General features: G+C 38.8%; 1 protein-coding gene across 4 annotated transcripts in view; it reads right to left on the bottom strand.

Annotated features, from left to right (window-relative positions):
• STXBP4 (syntaxin binding protein 4) overlaps positions 1 to 25852 on the bottom strand; it is a 175778-nt gene that overhangs the window by 107041 nt on the left and 42885 nt on the right. For all 4 annotated transcript variants that reach the window (XM_066364617.1, XM_066364616.1, XM_066364620.1 and 1 more), the window contains 4 exons: positions 22482 to 22578; positions 17423 to 17514; positions 7363 to 7452; positions 2192 to 2257 (listed from right to left, as the gene is read on the bottom strand). In XM_066364617.1, the coding sequence (XP_066220714.1) occupies positions 2192 to 2257; positions 7363 to 7452; positions 17423 to 17514; positions 22482 to 22578 (345 nt within the window). The remainder of the gene's footprint in view (positions 1 to 2191; positions 2258 to 7362; positions 7453 to 17422; positions 17515 to 22481; positions 22579 to 25852) is intronic.

The raw sequence follows: 25852 nt of genomic DNA, 5'->3' as shown, positions 1-25852 counted from the left end.
GAACACTACATGTACGTGTACAGTGTTCCAGACTGTTCTTCTCCAGCCTGGATATCTGCAGGTCAGTGTGATGTGTATAAGATTTTCGGTTTACACTTTCTTGCCTTTAGCTTTTTGAGAATGTTGCTCCAGTGCTGCCTTAGTCTGCATGCTCTTGTGAGGAGGCTGATGCTGGCCTTTTTAAGCTACTTGATCTTCCACTTGGAGGCATGTGTCTTTTTCCCTCTGTTTTTAAAGTCTAATAGTTTTCCTGGATATGCCCTACAGTTGCTCTTTCCAAGTTAAATTTCCCCAGTGCCCAACAAGGGCTCCAGGTCTTCTTTTATTTCTGCCGAGTTTTCTTGGACTATGGTTCTAAATATTAGCGCTGTTCAGATGCTTTTATTTACCTCAGGAAACTCTTTTCTGTCATTCTCATTCTCCTGGTTTTCTTCAATGCCTTTTCATCTGAATCCATTGTTCCTTGGGCAACTTGTAATTTAGTTTTCTTTTCTGATATAATTTTGTTTTTTTCCTTTTCTTTCTTTCCTAAGGTTTATCAACACTCACTTCATTGCTTCTGAGTTTGTCTTTTTTTGGGTCAATTTCTATTCTTAATTTTTTGAATCTCTGATTCTTATTGCCAAGTGCTTGGCTGAGGACACTTAATTGAGTTTGGAGTACCGTAGCACAGTTTTTGTCAGCTACGTGGCTGAGATGTTTTGAAGAGGAACACATTTAATTCATATTGTCTGAGGGATGCTTTATTTCATACCATCTGATTGTTATAGTTGGTTGTTTTGCAGTAATGGGGACAGATGTTTCTCCCTAGCCCTTTTCTTTCATTAGAAGAGTTCTCTATTCAACAGCACCCTCTTCTGTGCGATTTCTTTCATGGATCATGTTGTTGATGGTTGTGGGGGTGGGATGGATGGAGGAGGTTTGGTAAGCCTTGTTTCTCATCATTTATACCAGATCCTTCATTTTCTCCTTTTATATCTTCCTTTCTCTCTCTCTCTCTTTCCCTCCCTTCCTTCCTCCCTCTCTCTCTCTCTTTCTCTCTCTCACACACACAATACATTATTTTAATGATTACTTTCTGTGTTTCAAGCCATTTTCCCCCCTCTTGATGCAACTAACCAGTCTTTTTGTGTGATGTGTCCACACAGGCCAGTACTGGTGAGGGACAGTGTCCTTTCTCTTCACTGCCTGGTCTTCAAGGGTCCCCCCCTGCTCCTATGATTCTCCCCCACATGCAGTGACCGGCCAGGCTGCCCCCTCTGGCCACACACACTCCCTCCAGCCCTGAGGACCAACACAGCACGACCTTGTTCCGAGTTTTGGCGTTAATCTCTCTCTCTCTGGCTTTCTTTGTACGTCATCTAATTCTGTTCCTCCCTCCCCTCCCTCAGGGTTCTGAAGTCCCATCTCCTCTGCTCTTTCTGCTCCACGTGTCAGTGGCAGCCAACCTGCAGGGCTTTGTTGGACTTTTTAACAATCGTTTTTACATGTCCTCTGAAGGCTGAGGTATTCTCTGCCGCACAGTCATACTAGACTGCGGGTGCAGGTCCTGTTTGATGCCAGCTACACTGCTGGTTTCACGTTTTCAAGGGGGGGATAATGTTGGGGAGGTTCAAAATCAGGTGCTTGCCGCTGATCTCTAGCAGTGCTCTCCGAACTTTCTGGTTATGATTTTACTTGTGAGCTGTGCACCTCTTTTACAACGTCACCGCATCTGTTTTGTCGTGAGCTGCCGAAAACTCTTTGAAGATCGACGCAAAGTGAAAATAAATTTTTTTTAACTTTTATTACAAAAAAAATAAAAGGGAAATGCGCTCTGCCTGGCAGGGTTACTTATTTATTTTATTGCTTTTTATCTTTAATAACGTGCGATATGAGTAACAGAAGAAAAGGGAAGAGAAGAGAGAAAGAACAGAAGAGAAAAGCAATGAGAATGACCATTTCAGCCCGTGCCTACCAGGTTAGACGGCACATAGGAAGGGGCGCTGTTACGTTTCCTGAGCAGCAGTAGCTGCCCAGCAGGCCAGGGCCAGCCTGCATCACCCACGCCCGTGTGCTCTAGGGTATTATACAGCACCGCTGATCTGTATTTCTGCCTTGTGCGTTCACACACACACACACACACACACACTCACACACACACACACACACACACACACAGGAAACACGTATGCACAATACATGCGCTTACCTGTTTCACATTCCGGAGTTCCTCTGTCAACTGTTTCCTCTGCCTTTCCGATTCAAACAATTTTTCCTATATTTAAAAACCACTGAATTAATAACTTGTTATAAAGGCATCACTGAGTATCATTTTTAGGGCTTTGTTTCAAAGCGCATAAATTCCCCAAATACCAACTGCTACGATCTGAAAATGGAGTTCCGTCCCTTTCCTGGCTTTGTATATACCACTTAAAAGCGATTTGTTATTTACAGTACAGTTGTGATGAAAAGGTGTTTTCTGTTACTGTGGCCATTTTGTAAACCTTCAAAATCTGAGGTCCCAGGGAAGTCAATCAGATTCAAAATGTATGAATATTAACTAAATTTTCAGTAATAGCTATCATTGCCGGAGAGTTTCCAAACTGAATGGCATTATTATTACAACTTAAAAGTCTCTCTTCCTGTAATAAAGGAGTGAAACTAAGTTGAATATCATTTTCCTAATTTAGCTTATTCTTGGAAGGTCATCCATAAAAAATAAACATATGACTGGTGTAACCAAAATCTGAAATAATCATTCTTAAGGTAGACTAATATACTATATATGCCAATCAAATATTCTCATCTTTGAACTTTGAGCATACCCCCTAAAATGTTGACTTTTAAGTATATCATAAATAAATCCACATTTTACTGATCAAATTAGAAAGACTAAGAATAATGTAGGAACCATTTTACCATGAACTTGAACAGAGGACTTGCTTGACCATTAAACTGATTAGTAAGCACTCATGGTACCCCTGCCATGTTTACAAGGAGTGCTCCCTGTCTGGGATCCGTCAGCCCCTCCCTGTCTGAGAGATGAAATGGAGGTCTGCGGTGGAACACAGCACAGCAACCTCATGACACCGCCGCAGCCCAGGAGCCAGGAGACTGCTGCCTCCCGTGCTTTAATGCTCCAGCAAGTCACCTTCACTCTTGTGTCCTAGTTTTTTGCATTTGTAAATGGAAAACCTATCTATTTCCATTCAGCTTTGCAAAGCAGTAAGCGGCGGGAACTCCGCAGAAAGGCTTTACGTTAAATAAAGCCCACAGCACTTTGAGACATCATTCTCACACACAATCAGATCAGGCATTAATATCAAGTGATCCTGGCTTCATCTGCATTTGTACCTTAAGTCAGACAGAAAAATGAGAGCTATCCCGGGGTACTGGGAAGCAATGAGAGGCGACCGACACACTTCCCGAACTTCATTCGACCACCTCTGTGTGTGTGTGTGTGATCCAGGTAGGAAATCTCAAGCACAAACACGACCCCCAGTAAAACGCTTATTGCTTTGTACTGCTGACGCAAGTGGAACTCAGCCCACAGATAGGTTTTGAGGTAAAAAAAAATCAGATTAGGCCCTGGCCGGTTGGCTCAGTGGTAGAGCATTGGCCTGGTGTGCAGGGGTCCCGGGTTTGATTCCCGGCCAGGGCACACGGGAGAGGCGCCCATCTGCTTCTCCACCCCCCCCCTCTCTCCTTCCTCTCTGTCTCTCTCTTCCCCTCCCGCAGCCGACGCTCCATTGGAGCAAAGATGGTCCGGGCGCTGGGGATGGCTCCTTGGCCTCTGCCCCAGGCGCTAGAGTGGCTCTGGTCCTGACAGAGCGACGCCCCAGAGGGGCAGAGCATCGCCCCCTGGTGGGCAGAGCGTCGCCCCTGGTGGGCGTGCCGGGTGGATCCCGGTCGGGCACATGCGGGAGTCTGTCTGACTGTCTCTCCCCGTTTCCAGCTTCAGAAAAATGCAAAAAAAAAAAAAAAAAAAAAAAAATCAGATTATGTCATATTAGGATACATATTCAATTATATTTCATAAACTTTAAATATGAATTCTGATGTATTGAATAGCTCCTTAGGGAAGCTTGCTGAAATTGTACTCAAATAGAGTTTTAAGTTACATTTCTAATAATTAATGCTGATATTCAAATATAAAACTGAAATAGATCACTAAATTTAGCAATGTAAATATTAAGAAAATGAAAAAGATCTGAGAGCCTTGAAAAATCCATTGAATCATAAAATTTAATGGTTTATGCAGAGATATTTTTTAAGAGGATATGAGGAAACTATTGTCACTCTGTTTTTTAAAACTGAATTTGTTTTTAAAACTATATTTATAACTCTTAATGGTCATACCAGAAAATGTGGGAAAACAGTGGGTTCTAAGTTACACTAAGGAATATATAAAAAACTCCTTTAGTAATGGAGTGATGCCTACATATATTTGGAAAAAACATGAATTGGTAAAAGCCTTCTGAAAGGGAATTTGGTAACATACATAAAATTTCATTTGTCCATACCTTTGAGAAAACAACTCCACTTTCAGAAATTCATTCAATTTGTACTTTTACAATTATACAATCATGCAAAGATGTACCTACAAAGTTATTTATGATGGAATTATTTTTAATAATGGAAAACTGAAACTAGCCTAACTGTTCATCATTAAGAAACTGACTAAATAGCCTAGGATGGAACCATGTGACGATAGGAGAGCCATTACAAAGAATTTGACATACAGGATCTGTGTATTATTAACTGGAAAAGTAGCCCATGATACAATGTTAACAAAAAGAAAAAAGAAGGCAATTTGTAAAAAAGTGTGCAACGTATTACATGATTTTTCAAAAGTTAAAAATATATATAGGTAATATGTTTTATATATATACACACACACACACACACACTCATTATTTAAAAATATAATTGGCATCCCCTTCACTATTGCAACAAAAAAAATAAAGTACCTAGGAGTAAATTTAACCAAGGAGATTAAAGACTTGTACTCGAAAAATTATAAAACATTGATAAAAGAAATCAAGGAAGATACAAACAAGTGGAAGCATAAACCGTGTTCATGGTTAGGAAAAATAAACATCATTAAAATGTCTATATTACCCAAAGCAATCTATAAATTCAATGCAATTCCTATTAAAATACCAATGACATACTTCAAAGATACAGAACAAATATTCCAAAAATTCATATGGAACCAGAAAAGAACATGAATAGCCTCAGCAATCTTGAAAAGGAAGAATAAAGTGGGAGGTATCACACTTCCTGATATCAAGTTATACTACAAGGCCACTGTACTCAAAACAGCCTGGTACTGGCATAAGAACAGGCATATAGATCAATGGAACAGAACAGAAAAACCAGAAATAAACCCACACCTTTATGGGCAATTGATATTTGACAAAGGAGGTAAGAGCATACAATGGAGTAAAGACAGCCTCTTCAACAAATGGTATTGGGAAAATTGGGCAGCAGTGGGTGAAGTTCTGATGCAAAAAAATGAAACTAGACCACCAACTTACACCATTCACAAAAATAAACTCAAAATGGATAAAAGACTTAAATGTCAGTCATGAAACCATAAGCAACCTCGACGAAAACATAGGCAGTAAGCTCTCTGACATCTCTCGCAGCAACATATTTGCTGATTTATCTTCATGCACAAGGGAAATAAAGGACAGAATGAACAAATGGGACTCTATCAAACTAAAAAGCTTTTGCACAGCTGAAGATGATATGAACAAAATAAAAAGGCAAACCACACAATGGGAGAACATATTTGACAATATGTCTGATAAGGGGTGAATAACCAAAATTTATAAAGAACTTGTAAAACTCAACATTAGGAAGATAAACAATCCAATCAAAAAATGGGCAAAAGAAATGAATAGACACTTTTCCAAAGAGGATAAACAGATGGCCAATAGGCACATGAAAAAATGCTCAACATCACTAATCATTAGAGAAATGCAAATTAAAACCACAGTGAGATATTACCTCACACCAGTCAGAATGGCACTCATCAACAAAACAACACAGAATAAGTGCTGGTGAGGATGTGGAGAAAAGGGAACCCTCCTGCACTGCTGGTGGGAATGCAGAATGGTGCAGCCACTGTGGAAAACAGTATGGAGATTCCTCAAGAAATTAAAAATGGAACTGCCTTTTGACCCAGCCATCCCACTTTTAGGAATATATCCCAAGAACACCACAATAATGATTCAAAAGGAGAAATGCACCCCCATGTTTATGGCAGCATTGTCCACAATAGCGAAGATCTGGAAACAGCCCAAGTGTCTGTCAATGACAAGTGGATTAAAAAGCTGTGGAACATGTATACAATGGAATACTATGGGGTCATAAAGAAGAAGGAAATATTACCTTTTGCAACAACATGGATGGGCCTGGAAACTATTATGTTGAGTGAAATAAGCCAGGCAGAGAAAGAAAAATATCATATGGCCTCACTCATTTGAGGAATTTGACAAAAAAAAAATATGATTGGCTATCTAAACAAAGTCTGCAAAGGGATAAACAAGATATGTTTAATAATGGCTTCCTCTAGAGGTTGGAATTTAAAAACTAAGGTAGCAAGGAAATTTCTTTTTATAGGTGTAATGGTTTTGCTTTAATAAAAATTAAACAGACAATAGAATTTCACTTAAGAAAATAATTTAAACCATTATTCAAATATATTCCTCTGTTGAATCAATGGTAAATTGAGTAGCTATCTTGTTTTTCTTGAAGATTTGGGAAACATAATGGCGTTCTATAAAGATCAGATTATAACTTAAATTTAATATCCTACTAAACACAGAATGAAAACATATAGAGAGAATCAAAACCTTAAAAGTATATTTGGGATATACTGTGTTTTTCTTCCCCTAAATCATATTGCCTTAAGGACAAATTACATTAGCAAAACAAGATGTCCCTGAAGCACGCCCATGACCACGGGAGAAAATTTATTTCCCAGTGAACATCGGAGGACCCACAATTGTCATGGTTTGCTTTGTTGGCTCCTCGTCCTTGCCACCAATGTGAGGGGGGGGAAAAGTGGGGTGAGAAGTAGCCAGATCCTACGGTACAAGTCAACATCACTCTTCACACTGAATCTTACCTGGATATTGTGAAATATACATAAAAGTGTGTGGACTAACAAAATGAACTCTCTAAATTTCAACTGAAGAAATAAATATCAAATTATTTGATATTAATATTCAATACCGGCCAATATTACAGTATTTGATATTATTCTTTAATTAAAAATAAAACTGAGCCCCAAGACTTCAGAATTCAACACAAGATGACTTCCTTTTTCTTTTTTCCAAAGATGATGTCAGAAAACCCAGGGGTACTTACCTTAAGGGCGTCCACTTCGCTCAGGGCGTCGTCTCTTTGACGGGTCAGCCTTTCCACTTCCTCTGTTTCTAAGGAGTCACAGGCGACAAGCTGTCGACATTAAATATAAGAGAAATATTAGGCAATCAATGTTAATTATGCAAAATAACATAAAAATCCCTTTTGACGAGGCTGAGGAGTCATTTGATTTTTTAAAAGGGAATGTTAAAGTAATCTGGGCTAACTTCACCCACTGATGCTTACTCTTACTCTGTTGTTACTTAGAATTGAGATGATTATCAGCTATACATAGTCTGTTGTCATTTTTATGATTTTTACTTCAGAATATAATTTTCCTTAAAAGTCCAAATCCCAAGACTATGTTTATAATGTTAAAAAGACTCATTTATTTATTTATTTATTTATTTATTTATTTTTGTATTTTTCTGAAGCTGGACAGTCAGACAGACTCCCGCATGCGCCCGCCCGACCGGGATCCACCCGGCACGCCCACCAGGGGCAACGCTCTGCCCACCAGGGGGCGATGCTCTGCCCCTCCGGGGCATCGCTCTGCCACGACCAGAGCCACTCTAGCGCCTGGGGCAGAGGCCAAGGAGCCATCCCCAGCTCCCGGGCCATCTTTGCTCCAATGGAGCCTTGGCTGCGGGAGGGGAAGAGAGAGACAGAGAGGAAGGAGGGGTGGGGGTGGAGAAGCAAATGGGCGCTTCTCCTATGTGCCTTGGCCAGGAATTGAACCCGGGTCCCCCGCACGCCAGGCCGACACTCTACCGCTGAGCCAACCGGCCAGGGCCAAAAAGACTCATTTATGAGCTATGAACATAAACCAGTGATTTTCAGCCAGTGTGCTGCAAAAATTTTTTTTTTCTTAATATTTTTTAAAATTTATTTGTTTATTTATTTTTTACAGAGACAGAGAGTGAGTCAGAGAGAGGGATAAACAGACAGTAACAGAGAGAGATGAGAAGCATCAATCATTAGTTTTTCATTGCGCGTTGCAACACCTTAGTTGTTCATTGATTGCTTTCTCATATGTGCCTTGACCGTGGGCCTTCAGCAGACCGAGTAACCCCTTGCTGGAGCCAGCGACCTTGGGTCCAAGCTGATGAGTCTTGCTCAAACCAGATGAGCCCGCACTCAAGCTGGCAACCTCGGGGTCTCGAACCTGGGTTCTTCCGCATCCCAGTCCTATGCTCTATCCACTGCGCCACCACCAGGTCAGGCTGCAAAAAATTTTAAAACACGCCTTGCCTGTGGTGGCACCGTGGATAGAACATCAAACTGGAATGCTGAGGTCATCGGTTCGAAACCCTGGGCTTGCCTGGTCAAGACACGTATGATAAGCAATCAATAAACAACAAAAGTGAAGCAACAATGATCTGATACTTCTTGTTCTCCTACCCCTGTAAAGTCTTAAAAATATATACATATTTTCTAACTATTTAGTCAGGGGCACTGACCTCTTTCCCCCTAGATTGTCAAAAAATGACAACAGCTCTTAGTGTGAATGAATCAAAATTACACTTTTGGTCAATTGTCAAAAAATATTATTTTTTGATGTGTTGCAAAATTTTAGTAATTTATGTGTGCCATGAGATAAAAGAGGCTGAAAATTGCTGACATAAACTATATTCTAAAGACATCCACTCCACACACCTGGTCTTTAAGGCTCACAGAACGCTGGGCATCACAGACCAAGACTGTTTACACAAACCCGGTAAAGTACACTAATTGATCACACATCATGTTCTAATTAAACACAATGTAGGATAGCAGCCAAGCGGCTTAAAAAGGTTTTTGCACAGCAACTGTGTCTTGAAGATAATATTAATAATTCATGCATAAATGAATAACAACAACAAAAAATAGCAGAGCTGACAATCTCTCTTACTTTTAACATGAATGCTTTAACAGTTAATTGCAAGGTAAAAAACAACGACAATCTCAATGATAAAAATCCAGGTCTAATTATAACAATCTTCTATGTGGAAGTTATAACAGAACTAAAAATACAGACAACATGATTTAAAGGATTAAGTAGCGAAAGTGATCAAATGCAGAGTAGAAAAAAATAATACAAATAATAATAAGCATTTATTGGGAAGTTACTACATGCAGATACTTTTTGCTAAGGACTATATATAGTCAATATTGAAACCTTGCTAAAACCTCATTTCCATGTATTGACGAGGAAGAGAGCTCAAAAGGCTAGTAGTTCACCCAAGATTTCACGCACAGCCCATAAATGGCCATCCAAGATGCTCACAGAGGTCTCACGTTAGTTTGTGATTTTTACTAACTATTCAACAAGATTCATGGTGGATATTAATAAATTCAGATTTACTTTCCAAATCCTACAATAGCCGAGATAGGAGCCGTTCTTCAAATTTGGGGAGAAACATTCCTCCCACACAGGATCGGTTCCTTTTGTCCTTCCTGACACGTTTGCTTCTGCGCACCTATCTGGTCACGGTCCATACTTTACAGGATCATGATTTCTTATCCTTCGCCTGCCCTTGCTGCTCCACTCTTCTGTAAGTATTCAACACACACACTCAAAGACTTCGTTTTTATATTGTTTTAGATTAATTCTGAATACATTTTCAAATATAACGATACTTCCCAACGTGCATTCCAAAGGATATTAACTAGTTTTGTGCAAAACCTGTACTGGGTGGTGGTGGTGAACACAGCAGCTCCTGCAGCCACATAAGATGGAGAAATACAGGATTTAGAAAAATTAACTTTCCGGCAGAGTTCCAAACGCCTTCATATGCTTAAGGAGCCCTCGGAACATCTCCGAAGGAAATAGAGTTTAATAACTTGTTGCATTTCCTCAAGTCATCTGACCATACTACACGCTCCCTCCTTTACTGATCTTTTGTTCTGTATTTGGACTCACCTTTGATCCCTACACGGACCACCTACCACCAGTTTCATCCCAGTCCAAGAGAACCAACACTATTATAAGATTATTATTTCTAAAATATCACTTTGATTATGTCATGTTCTCCATAATGGCTCCTAATTGACCATTGGTAAAAAAAAGAAAAAAAAGTCAAACTTTGCCCTGGCCAGATAGCTCAGTTGCTTAGAGCATCATCCCAAAGCACAGAGGTTGCTGGTTCGATCCCTGGTCAGGGCACATAACAGGAACAGATCAATGTTTCTGTCTCTCTCGTTTTCTCCCTTCCTCTTTCTAAAATAAAAAATATAAACATATTTTTAAAAAGTACAAACGTCTAAGTTTAATATTTACCCTTGCAGGTCTAACTTCCTTCACTGACCTGTATGTACCAGATTATCTGTTTTAAAAAGTAGACCATTCTCTGCTTACCATCACGTTATGTGTATATTTTTTGTTGTTGTTCACACAAGTCCTCTTAATCACTCTCTGTTCACCTCTTGAGCAGATAAAATCCTACTTACCATTCAAAACTCAGTCGAATGCCTACTCTGTCATGAACCTTCCCTGAATATTCTAAGCTCTTTTATTATTATGGTTTTTATCATACAATATATTTTTAAACTATAATTATTTGTGTATATAACTTTCCTTACACTAGACCCTAAGTTCCTTGAGGAACAGGCTGGAGTTTTTTACTTATCTTTTTTTTTTATTACTTATCTTTTTTTAAAAATTACAGTTGACATTATAGTTTTTATTTATCTTAATAACAAGTACCAAAACATCTAGCACAATGCCATGCACATCTTAACTGTTCAATATATATTTAACCAATTACAGATGGGTATATAGTGGAGTGGCTATAAAATTTACTGCTACACAACACCATGAGAAATGTCATTTACATCATGACCCAGTCTAAGTGAAACATTGCTCACACTTATCCCATACAGTTCACTTTAATATTTTCCATTCTATTTTATTTCACTTGTTGAAATGGTGGTTGCAATCCACTAAATTGATTTGGCAAGAACCTAAATTATGAAAAGTCTACACCAAGGAATTTAGAGCATTCTCTCTGTGATTTTGAAACAAGCCATTTATGGTATTTAATTAATTGGGTAAACCCATCATCTTAAGGTGAGCTAGAGTCTGCCGTTCTAAGTTTAGAATACTGCTAAGTGTTGGCTCCAACCTTGACTTTTCTCCGTGGTACCTGGTGCTAGCAGTTAGGTACAGCAGCAATATGTAAATTTTTTTATATAGCAATGATGACTAGGATCACTGTAAGATAATTTTATTTTTAGGAATATACCCCAAGAACACCATAGCACTGTTTCAAAAGAAGAAATGCACCCCCATGTTAATGGCAGCATTGTTGACAATAGTGAAGATCTGGCAACAGCCCAAGTGTCCGTCAGTGGACAAGTGGATTAAAAAGCTTTGGTACATATATACTATGGAATACTACTCAGCCATAAGAAATGATGACATCGGATCATTTACAACATGGATGGACCTTGATAACATTATACTGAGCGAAATAAGTAAATCAGAAAAAACTAAGAATTATATGATTCCATACATAGGTGGGACATAAAAATGAGACTCAGAGACATGGACAAGAGGGTGGTGGTTACGGGGTGAGGGAGAGGAGAGGGAGGGGGTTGGGGAAGGGAGGGGCACAAAGAAAACCAGTTAGAAGGTGACGGAAGACAATTTGTCTTTGGGTGATGGGAATGCAGCATAATCAAATGTCAAAATAACCTGGAGATGTTCTCTCTGAACATATGTACCCTGATTTATCAATGTCACCCCATTAAAATTAATAAAAAAATATTTTAGGTTCTAAATGACATCTTATTCCAAAACCAAAAGTTTTTTTGTCAACTAAACAAAAGTAAGTCTGATTTATAATGATTCAGCAAATCTCCCTTTCTCAAAGATAGCATCTTAGGAAATCTTATGACTCAAAAAAAAAAAAATGACAAGCCAAAAAAAGAAGCTGGTCACAGAGAACACATAATGTATCATTTTACTTATTATGAAGTTCAAAAAGAGACAAAAGTAATCTATGCTGATGAAAATCAATATAGTGGTCCCACTGGAAAAGTGGAGACACAGCTGATTGGACAGTTGGCATGAAGGAGCCTTCTGAGTGGTGATTATACATGAGACTCTAGTATAATAGGAATTCATCAAGTTGTATGTTTGAGATTTTTGTACTTGACTGTGTGTCCATTATGCATCAGTAAAATATTTTTGAAAAATAAGTTCAGAAAAAGACAAGCCAAAAAAGGAAACATATGAGTTTTTTTAAAAAAGCATCCCTAACAGATGGATTATAAAATATGAGTCTCTTGTTTGTGACAAAATGGTTGAGGGGTAGCCATGGTGGGATTTCCCCAATCTCACAGCCTGTCAGTGTCCTTAACCGGCAGGTCAACTGATACATGTCAGATGCGGTATTATACTTTAATAAAATTTATTTTTTATTTTATTGATTTTTAGAGAAAGAGGAAGGGGAGTGAGAGAGAGAGAAACATCAATTTGTTGTCCTACTTATTTATGCATTCATCGGTGGATTAGTGCATGTACCCTGACCAGGCATTGAACCTGCACACCTGATGTATTGGGACAATGCTCTAACTAACTGAGCTACCAGGCCAGGGTTTATACTGTCTTTAACTAAGGAAAAAAAATGGAAAATTATACTACAAAATAGTGAAATATTTTTTATTTGTTTCTGGTGAGCTGCTTGACAAGCAATGATTTTTATAGTATTTTCCAAACTGTGATACATGACCCATTAGTGAATTGTAACACCAGATATGAAATGAAATAGAACTGATTATTCAATAAGAATGTCAGTCCTGGCAGGAAGGTTCAGTGGTAGAGCACTGGCCTGGTGTGTGGATGTCCCAGGATGTTCCAGGTTTAATTCTCAGTCAGGGCACACAGGACAGGCGGCCATGTGTTTTTCTACCCCTCCATTTCCCCCTCCCTCTCTCTCTTCCCCTCCTGCAGCCATGGCTTGAATGGTTCAAGCAAGTTGGCCCGGGGTGCTGAGGATGGCTCTATGGCCTCTCCTCAGGCACTGAAATAGCTTGGTTGCTGAGTAACTGAGCAGCTGCCCCAGATGGGCAGAGCATTGCCCTGTAAGGGGCTTGTCTGGTGGATCCTGGTCAGGGCGCATGTGGGAGCCTGTCTCCCCACTTCCCGACTTCTCACTTAAAAAAAAAACGAAAAGAATGCCACAATGCAGAAAAGATAAGTAATTCCTTGAGACTTTTGTTTCAGTTCTACATGTGAGTGGGGTGAAATAAAATGTATTCCTATTGTGGATTCCTGTGGGGGAAAAAAACAGGAAAGCCAACATTTTATGAGGATATCTTCTTTATGCTGAAGAGCACAATACAACAAAGGAAATCTTATAAATGGCTATTTCCCAACACTCTGAGCTGCAGACAGTAAATTATCGGCTAGCGGAAGACCTTGCACAACTACCGTCAGCACTTTGCTTCTGCTGGCAAAGTATCAGAGGCTGAATACCGTCTTATCTGCCCTAAAATCATATTGGCGAGAAGGAAGTAAATTACTGCTTTGGAGCATGAGTATTTCTTCGCAGCTGCTATGAGAGCTTCACATGCTCCTCCAAAGTGCTCTGAATTCCCCACTTCACTTAAGGGCTAGCCACCCAATCACTGTAGCCGTTCCTAGCAAACGTGGGCATGGCAGCTTTGAGAGCTGTTTGGCAGTAAGAAGACAATGCTTCACTGTCAATATTAAGCAGGTAAACATACACCATCTAAATCACTGGAAGAAAAACTGTGCTCTCACACCTCCAGCTTTCCCACCCCTAAATGCTACAGGATCAGTTCTGAAAAATCAGCGGCTCCATCCTGGGAGACCTGGGTGATCTGAGAGCTGCCCGGCCACCAGGGCTTGGGGAACTCGCCATCTCAACAACAGGAACCGTCATTCATTGCTGGCGGAAACGCGGTACCGCACAGCCACTTGGGAAGGCTGCTCGGTGGCTGCTTACACACTAAGCGCCCTCTTACCATACAGTCCAGCAGTTACACTCCTTGGTATTTACTCAAGGGGGTTGAAAATATATCCACACAAAACCCTGCACATGAATGTTTGCAAGCAGTCTTATTCATAACTGTCACAACTTGGTAGGTGAATGAATAAATTGTGATACATCCAGAGAATAGAATATTAATCAGTGCTAAAAAGACATGAAGAGACATAGAGGAACCTTAGCTTTATATATTACTAAGTGAAAGTAGCCAATTTGAAAAGGCTACTACATACTGTATGGTTCCAACTCAATGACCTTCTGGAAGGCGTGTAACTACGGCAACAATAAGAAGATCGCTAGTTGCCAGGGGCGAGGCTGTGGTGGTGCGGGGAGATGAACAGGTGAAGCTCAGGGGATTTGTAGGGCAGTGAAACTACTCTGTATGATACTATGATGATCAATACACATCATTATGTATTTGTCCAAAGCCACACACAATGCATACCAAGAGTGAACCATAATATGCACTATGCACTTCAGGTGATTTGACGTCTCAGTGAAGGGCACTGATTGCCAACCTTTATCATCCCACAGCACACATAAACTAATTAATAAAATTCTATACTTTTTGCTGATGTGACAAAAATATTTGGTATAATTCTGATTCTTTCACAGCAGACAGCGATTGTTGTGTTGGCTGTTGTTGTTTTTTAACAGGGAAAAGAGGTCAGCGCCCCCAAGTAAGTAGTCAGGTACTGCATGTTTTTTTTGTTTTTTTTTGTTTTTTCTGAAGCTGGAAACGGGGAGAGACAGTCAGACAGACTCCCGCATGCGCCCGACCGGGATCCACCCAGCACACTCACCAGGGGCGACGCTCTGCCCACCAAGGGGCGATGCTCTGCCCCTCCGGGGCGTCGCTCTGCCGCAACCAGAGCCACTCTAGCGCCTGGGGCAGAGGCCAAGGAGCCATCCCCAGTGCCCGGGCCATCTTTGCTCCAATGGAGCCCTGGCTGCGGGAGGGGAAGAGAGAGACAGAGAGGAAGGGGGGGGTGGAGAAGCAAATGGGCGCTTCTCCTATGTGCCCTGACCGGGAATCGAACCCGGGTCCCCTGCACGCCAGGCTGATGCTCTACCGCTGAGCCAACCGGCCAGGGCCAGGTACTGCATGTTTTAAAACGTTTGGCAGCACACTGGTTGGAAATGGCTGGTGTCGGTTCATCGACTGTAACCGATGTACCACTCTGGCAGAGGAGGTCTCTGAAGGGAGGTGGTGCATGTGCGAAGGCAGTGGAAATATGGGAAATGTCTGTATCTTCCCTCAATTTTGCTGTGATTCTAAAACTGCTCTATACATATAAAGCTTTAATAGAAGAAAAGGACTGATTTATTATACTCACGAAAAGTATACGGTAACTAGAAATAAATCTAATAAAGTTAAAGCTTATATTGGAAAAATATATCAAATATACTATATGCTATTCAAAAAGATAGAAATAAACAAAAAGCCAAAACATGATTACAGATAGAAATATTCAAATTTATAAAGATATTCAGTCTTCCCAAAATACAATAATATATAAATTCAATACATCAAAATTTTTGCTAGAACATATATGGACATAATAAGAGCAAAGATTAGCCAAGCAATATTTACAAAAAAGAACGAGGTGGGAGAATGGGCCTTAGCAGATATTAAGACTTATGAAGTTAGCCCTGGCCGGTAGCTCAGTAGATAGGGCATCAGCTAGCATATGGATGTTCTGGGTTTGATTCCCGGCCAGGGCACACAGGACAAGCAACCATCTGCTTCTCGCACCACCACTTACTCCTTCTCTTCTCTTCCTTTTCCTCACCTGCAGCCAGTGGCTCAACTGGTTTGAGTGGGGCCTCAGGCCCTGAGGATAGCTCTATTGGAGCACATTGCCCTCAGGCACTAAAAATAGCTCAGCATTCGACCATCGGCCCTAAGTGGGGTTGCCAGGTGGATTCCTGTCAGGATGCATGCAGAAGTCTGCCTCACTATCTCTCCTCCTCTCACCAAAAGAAAAAAAAAAACAAGAAAACTTATGAAGCCAAAATCACCAGTAGAATAGAGTCCAGAAATGCCCATGTGAATATAGAAATCTTATTCCACTGACCTGGATTGCAAACAATCCTTCTATCAACTGAGATATGAATTTATATTTTAAAAATTAAATTTAAAAAATATTTGATCAAATTTTACATCATATTTATTTTTGGGTTAATTGTATACCAATAAAAAGCATAATTGCAACTCAATTCTTACATATTAAAATTTTCAGAATAAAATTTTAACATGTAAGAGCTTATGTATACAGTGAATTGAAACAAATACATTTTAATTTATTTAAATTTTTATAAGAAAATGATAGCTTGATCATAAAAGATTTTCAAGCATACTGTAAGCTTGAAATTGTAATATATCAGGATAACATTCTAGGCTGATGTGGAATAGAAATAAGAGTTGACAGAAAAAGGAAAGATGATACATTTCTGAGAATAAGAATTAATACATGAATTTTCTTTTAAATAAACGATTATGGATATCAAAAGCTACAGTATTTAAGATCCAATTTAATACATTTTAAAAAGTTATATAACAGTTTAAAAAAAAGAGAAATATTTATAATCATTGAAAATCAAACCAAAACACCAACCAAAAGAAAGGTGGTCTAGCTATATGATTAGACTAAGTTAATTTTAGGGCAAGAAACATTCTAGAGAGGAAGAAAGATGGGATAAGAGAGCATCAGGGTCCTCATGACATATTTCTCTCATGCTGTGTTTCTTGATCTGGATGCTGATTATGTGAGGATGGTTCACTGTAACACTTTACAGGGTATATGCCCATGATATGAGAACTTTCTTCGGTAAAATCAGGGATGAGAGTAGCTTGAGGAAATAGTGACGGGAGATAAAGATGAAATTTTACTTTTGATTTTAAATTAATCTGTATTTTATAAATTTATCCAAGAAGCAGTGATTCTGTGCATACTTAAAAAAAAACAAGTAAAACATGAAAAAAAAAAAGCCAACGTACATGACACATGACAGTCAAGACTTATGATTTAGGTACAATGGAGACAATTCTAGAGGACATACTCTACCTGTGAGTCTAATATGTTGGAAAGTTCATGGGCTCCAACATTAACTTCATCCAACTGCAAGCAAAACAAGTTTCTGGCAACCTGGACAAAATCTAAAATGGAACAGATTTCAGTAAGAAAATGCCGCTTAACCTCATCTAAATAAATCTTATCTTTTTCTATATGAACTTGAAGCTACGTGTTATAACTAATGCTTAAAATTGAACTTACTTAAATAAGTTGCCTTAAAATTGTATTAACTGAAGTGACAGATAAATGAAAGTTCAAATAAAAAGTAAGACATAAACTGGTTTTAACTTACTTCACTTGAACTTGCTGAAGTTAATAAATCAGTTAAGATAATAATACAGCAAATATATATTACAGGCATAACTATTCCTCCAACTCTTAAGTTATGAGAAGAAATTTCTCTGAAACTTAGGACAATGACATGATTCACATTTTTTTCTAGCTGGAAGAACGCAAGATTTAATAATAATAATAATAAAAATAATAGCAGCAACAGCTAATGTTTATATAACGTCTCTATATGCTAGGCATGGTGCTTTGCAATTTCATCCTCAGAATTTTATGAGTCAGGTCCTCTTATCTGCTCCATCCTACAGTTTGGGGCTAGGCAGAGGCGGATTTAACAGCGGGCACACCAGGTGTGTGCCCTGGGCCCCGACTTCTGAAGGGCCCCGCAAAACCCCAACTTGACACTTTTTTCTAATGACACCAAGTTTGGTTTCATACGTGTAATTTTAACATTAATAGTACATAATACTTTTTATTTATTTAAAAATATGGTTAACATATATTTTTATTTTCCCCATCTCTCTCTTTTTTTTTAAGGGGCCCAATATTTTCTTCTGCGCCTGGAGCCTCAACTGACCTTAATCTACCTCTGGGGCTAAGCCAAGTTAATTATCTAAAATCCCCCAGTGCCAGTTGGCAAATAAGTAACAGCACAGGATTCCATTTAAGGTCTGACTCAGAGGCATGTCCTGTTGTTTGTTTTAATTTATTGATTTTAGAGAGAGAAAGAAACATCAATTTGTTGTTCCACTTATTCATGAATTCATTGGTTGATGCTTGTATGTGTCTGGACAGAGATCAAACCCACAACCTTGGCATATCTGGATGATGCTCTTACCCAACTGAGCTACCCGGCCAGGGCTGCATAGACTCTTGATTGGTACATAACACTGCCTGATGCAGCCCAAGCAAACGATAACCTTCTTTGGACATGAAGTGTGACCTATTTGTTTATCTATCCTGAAATGTTTCTATTTTGACTATTATATTGTTAATTTCCAAGAATTCTTTATTTTTTAATTTATTTGGGGGGGGGGCAGAGAGAGAGAGAAAGAGAATAGGGGAGGAGGAGGAGGAAGCATCGATTCCCATATGTGCCTTGACCCAGGGTTTTGAACCAGCAACCTCAGAGTTCCAGGTTGACGCTTTATCCACTGCGCCACCACAGGTCAGGCATCAAAGGATTGTTTTCTTATTCTCTGTTCCAATGTTATAATATCCTACTCTTATTTCATGGATGCCTTATCTTGGCTTATTTTTTTAAAGATATTAGTTATACTGTACTAGAAAGCCCAGCAGTCATATGAAATGACCGCTGTTCTAGATATTATAAATTGTAATTAAAATGATTTGTGCAAAGGTGTCTGCTAATTCAAACTGAATTACCCAGGGCAGGTGGCGAGGATGCCCCTTTGCTTACTGCCCCACAGGGTTTCCCCCTTCTACTTGCTTAATTGCTTAAAGTAGAGTGCAATGAAGGAAACCACTGGCGGTACATTTCTTAAGAGCCACCACTAGCTCAATAAATAAAGGTGATTTAAATAATAAAATGTTAATTCACATGTCAAAGACCTCTTTGTACATAACATTTCTTGTGTAGATCTTTCCATCATTTTTAAGCTCGCCTTGCAGAGGACCATCAATTATTTTTAATTTTACGTCCGTTCTTTCATGAACTCTTGAACAGGCAACATAAAGTTGACCGTGTCCAAATGCAGGCTCAGGTAAAAAAATGCCAACACGCTTAAGCGTTTGGCCCTGAGACTTATTGATGGTTATAGCAAAGGCAAGTTTCACAGGAAATTGGCTACGTCTCAATTGAAACGGCAACCCTGTTTGAGATGGAGCCAAATCAATTCTTGGAATGACATGTATTTCACCTTTAGAGGAGCCAGTCAAAGACTTAGCTATTATGACATTATTTTTCAATTGGAGAACCTCTAGTCTTGTACCATTGCAAAGACCCCTTCTGGTGTTAAGATTTCTTAACAGCATAATAATTGCTCCAATCTTTAACCTCAATTTGTGAGGTAGCATGCCAGAAGGCGGGACTATTTGAATGCCATGGCAACTTCACCCTATTGGCTAGTACAGTTACACAAGCAACCAATAAGCTATCGGCGACAAACAGACACTTAAGCCGCATATAATAAAGATTTCCCCATTTATAAGACGCTCCAATGTACAAGACGCACCTTATTTTGGGGGCCCGAAATTTGAAAAAAATATGTATTACATAAAGTTACTGAACTCAAGTTTTATTCATTATAAAATTCATACAACTCCTCATCACTGTCAAAACTCCCATCCATTAGCTTGTCCTCATCTGTGTCTGATGATGAATCAGTCTTCATATATTGCCTCGTCCTCAGTTCCATCTATGGCATTTGAAATGCCACATTTCTTAAATGCAAGTAAAAAAATCTACAACCACTATATAAGACACACCCAGTTTTTAGACCCCAAATTTTTCAAAAAAAAGGTGCATCTTATACATGGAGAAATATGGTAGTTTTTCTGAAGTTCTCTTCTACTCTTGCAATATTTCGCTTTATCTGAATTCCCTTTTTTCTATTTGTCTGATAGCTGGGGGCTCTATATTTTATTTTGGAAGGTGCCTCCAAATGCCCATTGGCTCTTGGCTGAGAGTTCATATTAGAGAAGAAGGAGGCATCAAAATGTTGACTGAAAATTCTGTGCACATCACTTGCCGTGTCAACTGGCGGATTCCTCCCTAGAGCAATCAGGTGGCCAAGTTGACAGTTTGTCGGGCACCTTCAGAGACTCCTACAGTCTCCCGCCTCAGTAGAAGCATGGCTGCGAACTCACTCCACTGAGCGATCTGGAAGCGTGTTGTGAGCAGTAAGTCACCATACACGACCCCCAAATCCCCTGGCTGCAACTATAGATCCAAACCTCTCTGGTTTCATTTCTCAAGAGAATACACTGATTCTCCTCTGCAAGTGTAAGGGAGTTCTAGTTGCTGGATTGCTTGAGAGGGAGCAGGGAACAGCGTGGATAATTGCTCCTTATATTGACTTCCAACAATCCTGCTGTACACGCCCTACCTCCACCCTGCCTTCGGAAGTACCGGATGCTGTCGGTCCTTTTCAGGGACAAGTCAGCTCCTCCCTATTGGGATTCCCTTATGTCTTCAGCTACTTGGGCTTTACCTGCCTCTGCTTATGAATCACTTCTTTCCTGTCCTTCCATAGTGGTTTCAGTATACGTGCAACTGTGTTTCATGGTCCTCACTATTTTGAGGTGATTTTCAAGAAGAGAGGAGAGCTAATGTATCTTTTTTTTTTAATCACTTCAAAACCAAGAAGTGAAATTCTTTTTTTTTTAGCACTACAGATGTTTTTTAAAATGATACAATGTTGAGCCCAGGCAGGATAGGTCAGTTGGTTGGAGCGTTGTCCTGATGTGCAGAGGTTGCAGGTTCGATCCCTGCTCAGGGCACATGCAGGAACAGATGTTCCTGTTTCTCTCTCTCTGTCACCTTTCCTCTTACTAAAATCAATCAATAAAAAATTTTTAAATGGTACATGTTGTATCTGCTGCATAAGAATAAAAAATACTAAATGCTGTCAAGGATGCAAAAAACTGTTACATTCCAATATTACTAGGGGCAGAAAACACATCTCTGGAAAATAATTTATCGATACATATCAAAAGTCCAAACCACTTATGGGCATTTATTCTGAGAGAAAGGAAAACAAAAGTTATGATGTTAACTACAGAATTAATTATAAAATCAACCGTTGAGAAACCATGAGAATTCCCAATAGTGGAATGGCTTAAAATTACAGCGTGTCGACTAAGAACGTCAACATTATGCTACCTTTAATAAGAATAATTATACAGCATCATAAAAATATTTATCATGTAACATTAGCTAAAAAATATTAGAATATCACCATAGAGGATTTAACACTTCCATATTTTGTACTTTTTTGTTGTTGTTACTAAAGCAATGTTTATGCAAGAAGGGAAAAAAAATGTGCTAGAATGACAATATTTTTGAGCCAAAAGATTCTGAGAAAGTTCTCCCTTCCTGCTGACCAGTAATTCTGGCTGAGTCTTTACAATACTGATAGAAAAATTTTGAAATAGATGAGGTCTTATTTTTTTCTCTCCCCGTCTAAAGAGGAACCCTTCATGAAAATGAGTCTCAATAACTCTTTAAATAAGGTTATGTGATGAATAAAACGCAGAGATTTTCAACCTTTTTCATCTCATGGCACACTAAAATTCTGCGGTACACCAAAAAAATATTAAATTTTTTGCCGACCTGACCAAAAAAAAAATAGGCATAATTAAAAAAATAGGCATGCCTGACCTGTGGTGGCGCAGTGGATAAAGCGTCGACCTGGAAATGCTGAGGTCGCCGGTTCGAAACCCTGGGCTTGCCTGGTCAAGGCACATATGGGAGTTGATGCTTCCAGCTCCTCCCCCCCTTCTCTCTCTCTCTCTCTGTCTCTCTCTCCTCTCTGTCTCTCTCCCTCCCTCTCTCTCTCCTCTCTAAAAATGAATAAATAAATAAATTAATTAAAAAATAGGCATAATTTTGATTCATTCACACAGGATGACTATTGTGTTGTCTGTTGTCATTTTTTCCTTTGACCATCTAAGGGAAAAGAAGTCAGCACCCCTGAGTAAACAGTCAGCTATTGCATGGTTACAAATTCTTGCGGCACAACTGTATGCCACAACACATCGGCTGGAAATCGCTGATATAACACAATGTGCCTAATATTACCTCCAAAAGACACCGTCCCCCTGGGGTCTACTTTCACCTGCTGTCTCAGGGCTTGCTGCTGTTCCTCTGTGGGCTGAATACCAAGGTACTGTAGAGCCTGGAAGGAAAAGAACCCACATGAAGCAAATTTTCAACTCTCCAAAGAATAAAACTTTTCATTAGAACTTCATTTTACAACCCAGTGAAAAGAATCAATATCAGAAACCGTGACCCGAATGAGATGCCCAGAGAAAGTCTGCTGACTCTGTATGGATTAATTTCCCATAAAATACCACCTTCCCAATTCCGCCACCACCTCTGCCCCCGCCCACCCCCAGGCTAGCACTGTAGTTCATACTAAACTTATAAGCATAGCCCTAGACCCTAAACTCAAACTCTTTTTTTTAAAAAATAATTATTCCCTTTAATTTCTAGGTTCTTTTTTTTTAATTTTTATTTTATTTATTCATTTTAGAGAGGAGAGAGAGAGGGAGAGAGAGAGAGAGAGAGAGAGAGAGAGAGAGGGAGAGAGACAGGGGGGAGGAGCTGGAAGCATCAACTCCCATATGTGCCTTGACCAGGCAAGCCCAGGGTTTCGAACGGACGACCTCAGCATTTTCAGGTCGATGCTTTATCCACTGTGCCACCACAGGTCAGGCTCAAACTCTTTACTAGTTTAAAATCTGTGAAACGGCAGAAGAAAAATGGCAAGCAAATCTTATTCAATCTGTAACATTATTTTCTATAAATAGTGCTGTAAAGAATGGGTATTTTTCACTTGAGATAAAAAATAAAGTTGATGAAAACTGAATTAAATACAGAGTATTCTGATTTTTGACTTGCTTATGAGGAGGCTTACCTAAATAGTAAACTGGAAAGCTTTCTCTGAAAAGCTTCTATCTTCTGCTTTTAGCAACCATAACTGATTAAAAATTCAGACTGTAAGTTGTATTCCAATGTCCACTCTGTCCCTGCTCTTTAGTAATAGAACCACAATATTTAGCTAGAAACACTGTCATCCAACTAAAAGATAGTCCCCAACCCGTTTTGCAGGCTGATGAGGCCATGTGGTCATGCGTAGGCCAAGGAGATATAAGGCGAAGTCCTGTAAGGAACTTCTGGGAATTCTTTCAAAAGTAGGGGTGGGCACTTCCTGTCCCCTTTTCCATCTCTCTTTGGGCTTAAGTAAAACAAAAAGGAAGGAAGGAAGGAAGGAAGGAAGGAAGGAAGGAAGGAAGGAAGGAAGGAAGGAAGGAAGGAAGGAAGGAAGGAAGGAAGGAAGGAAGGAAGGAAGGGAACAGGAAGGAAAAAAGGAAGGAAGGGAGGGAGGGAGGGAAGGAGGGAGGAAGGAAAGAAGAAAGGAAGGAAAGAAAGAAGGAAGGTTGGTTGCTAGATTTCAAGTAGGCACTTGGGTCATGGTTCATGGGTGACCTTGATAAAGATTTTGGAGCAGAGAGACAGTCGGATGTGGGAGCCCAGCGCTGTAGAACCTCCGTGACAGTCTCAGATTAACTTCTTACAGGCTTATTTTGGTGTGAGCAAAATAAATTTCTAATGGAGACCATTGCTATTTTATGTTCTCTCTCTCTCTCTCTCTCTCTCTCTCTCTCTATATATATATATATATATATATATATATATATATAGACTGGATGTTCTGTTATTGAATTCTGGCAAGGACATATTCTGTGTCAATCATATCAAAGCTAAAACATAGGTAAAGTTTAATATTGATAATTATCCTTTATAAATTTCTTCTACCTTTGTTCAGTCATTCATCATTTCATTTATTAAATATTTATTTAGTGCTTACTATCCGTCAGGCACAGGGATGCCCAAATAAGATATAGTCACTACTATGGTCTGTAGAGTGAAGATAACATGTAAATGAATATAATTATTACAATACGTAATTTAATGAAAGTATGTAAGATACATACACTATGTCCAAAACAAACTGGTTAGTGTGTAGATGGTGGGACACAGTGAGAGAAGAGGACAGGAGGAAGGAAGAACATCAGGAACAATTCCTTCAAAAGTTAGTCTAGAGCTTAGTCTGCCATTCTAGGCCCACCCTTCCTTGAATAAGATGGAGTAATGATCCTTAATTCTTTGGTGTTCTTTTCTTTCAGTCACAAAAATGTTCCACATTTTCCAAAAAATAAAAATAATAATACAAAGAACACCCATGTACTTACTAACATCAAATGCTCATTAATGTCTGTTTGAAATTTATATTTATTTTTAAGACAGAGGGATTAATAACTTAGTTGAAAGCTTTCTCCATTGTTCCTCAACAGGAACCACGATCCTAAGGTTGATACGTCCTTCCTGTCCATAATTTGATGCCATTAATACACGAATCCCCTAATAATATGCACTCTTGTGTAATTAAAATTTTACATGCATAGTTAAGTACTAAAGGATACTCTTACAGATTATTTTTATTTTTTTTCTTCCATATTATGATTTCACAGTTTCTCAACAGTTTGCAAAACGAGCTCAATTATTTTGGCTTGAAATGGTATCCCAACTGTATAAATAGATTGCGATTTATTAGCCATTCCTTGATTGATCGTCTTTTATAATTACTCCAATTTGGTTTTCATTATAAGACATTATATATGTCTTTGTGTACAGACATCTCTACAGTATATCCCTAAAAGAGGAAATGTAGAGTCATACGGTTTATAGTCAACTTTATAAGGTATTGTAAAATAACTCTCTAAACTGGTTGTACCAAACCATTTATGCACACCAATAGTATATAAACATTGCCATTTTTCTACACTCTTAACAGTTTATATTTTCACACTGTAATTATTGTCAGTATGTTGTATATGAAATAGTATGTTGTTTGTTAATTTGAATTCTCCTAATTACAAGTGAGAATAAAGTTCTTTTGCATGTTGATTAGCAATATTTTTGACTCAGAAATTACTTAGCAATATGTTTTAAATTTTCATACACAGTGTTTTAAGAAGTAATTTTTGTTAGGGATTCCTAATTTGGTGGCATTCTCCCAATTGTGAAAACCAAAAATATCTTCAGACATTGCGAATGTCCCCTGAGGCAAAATTCCACATCACTGTCCTTGGAAACGACAACTCCATTCGACAAACAGTATTAACTATTAACAGCTTATGATACAATTTTTCTGAGCTTTTTCTATGATAATAGCAACTATAGATAAAAATATATATAAATGATGTATTATTTGCAAAAATTAAATTACACTAGTATATAGAGTGTTCTATGGTTTTAAAAACTATCAATATAACACAGCTTTCTGCTCTGTAGATTTTAGATCTTTCACGTTTTTTAAAATTGTTTTAATTGTATATTAAAGCTTAGCATTTAAGTATATTTATATCAGTTTCCTTTTTTCTTTT

This window comes from Saccopteryx leptura, chromosome 2, assembly GCF_036850995.1.
Source record: "Saccopteryx leptura isolate mSacLep1 chromosome 2, mSacLep1_pri_phased_curated, whole genome shotgun sequence".
Taxonomy (NCBI): Eukaryota; Metazoa; Chordata; class Mammalia; order Chiroptera; family Emballonuridae; genus Saccopteryx; species Saccopteryx leptura.
Note: the sequence above shows the minus strand (reverse complement) of the source record. Positions and strands in the feature narration are given on the sequence as shown.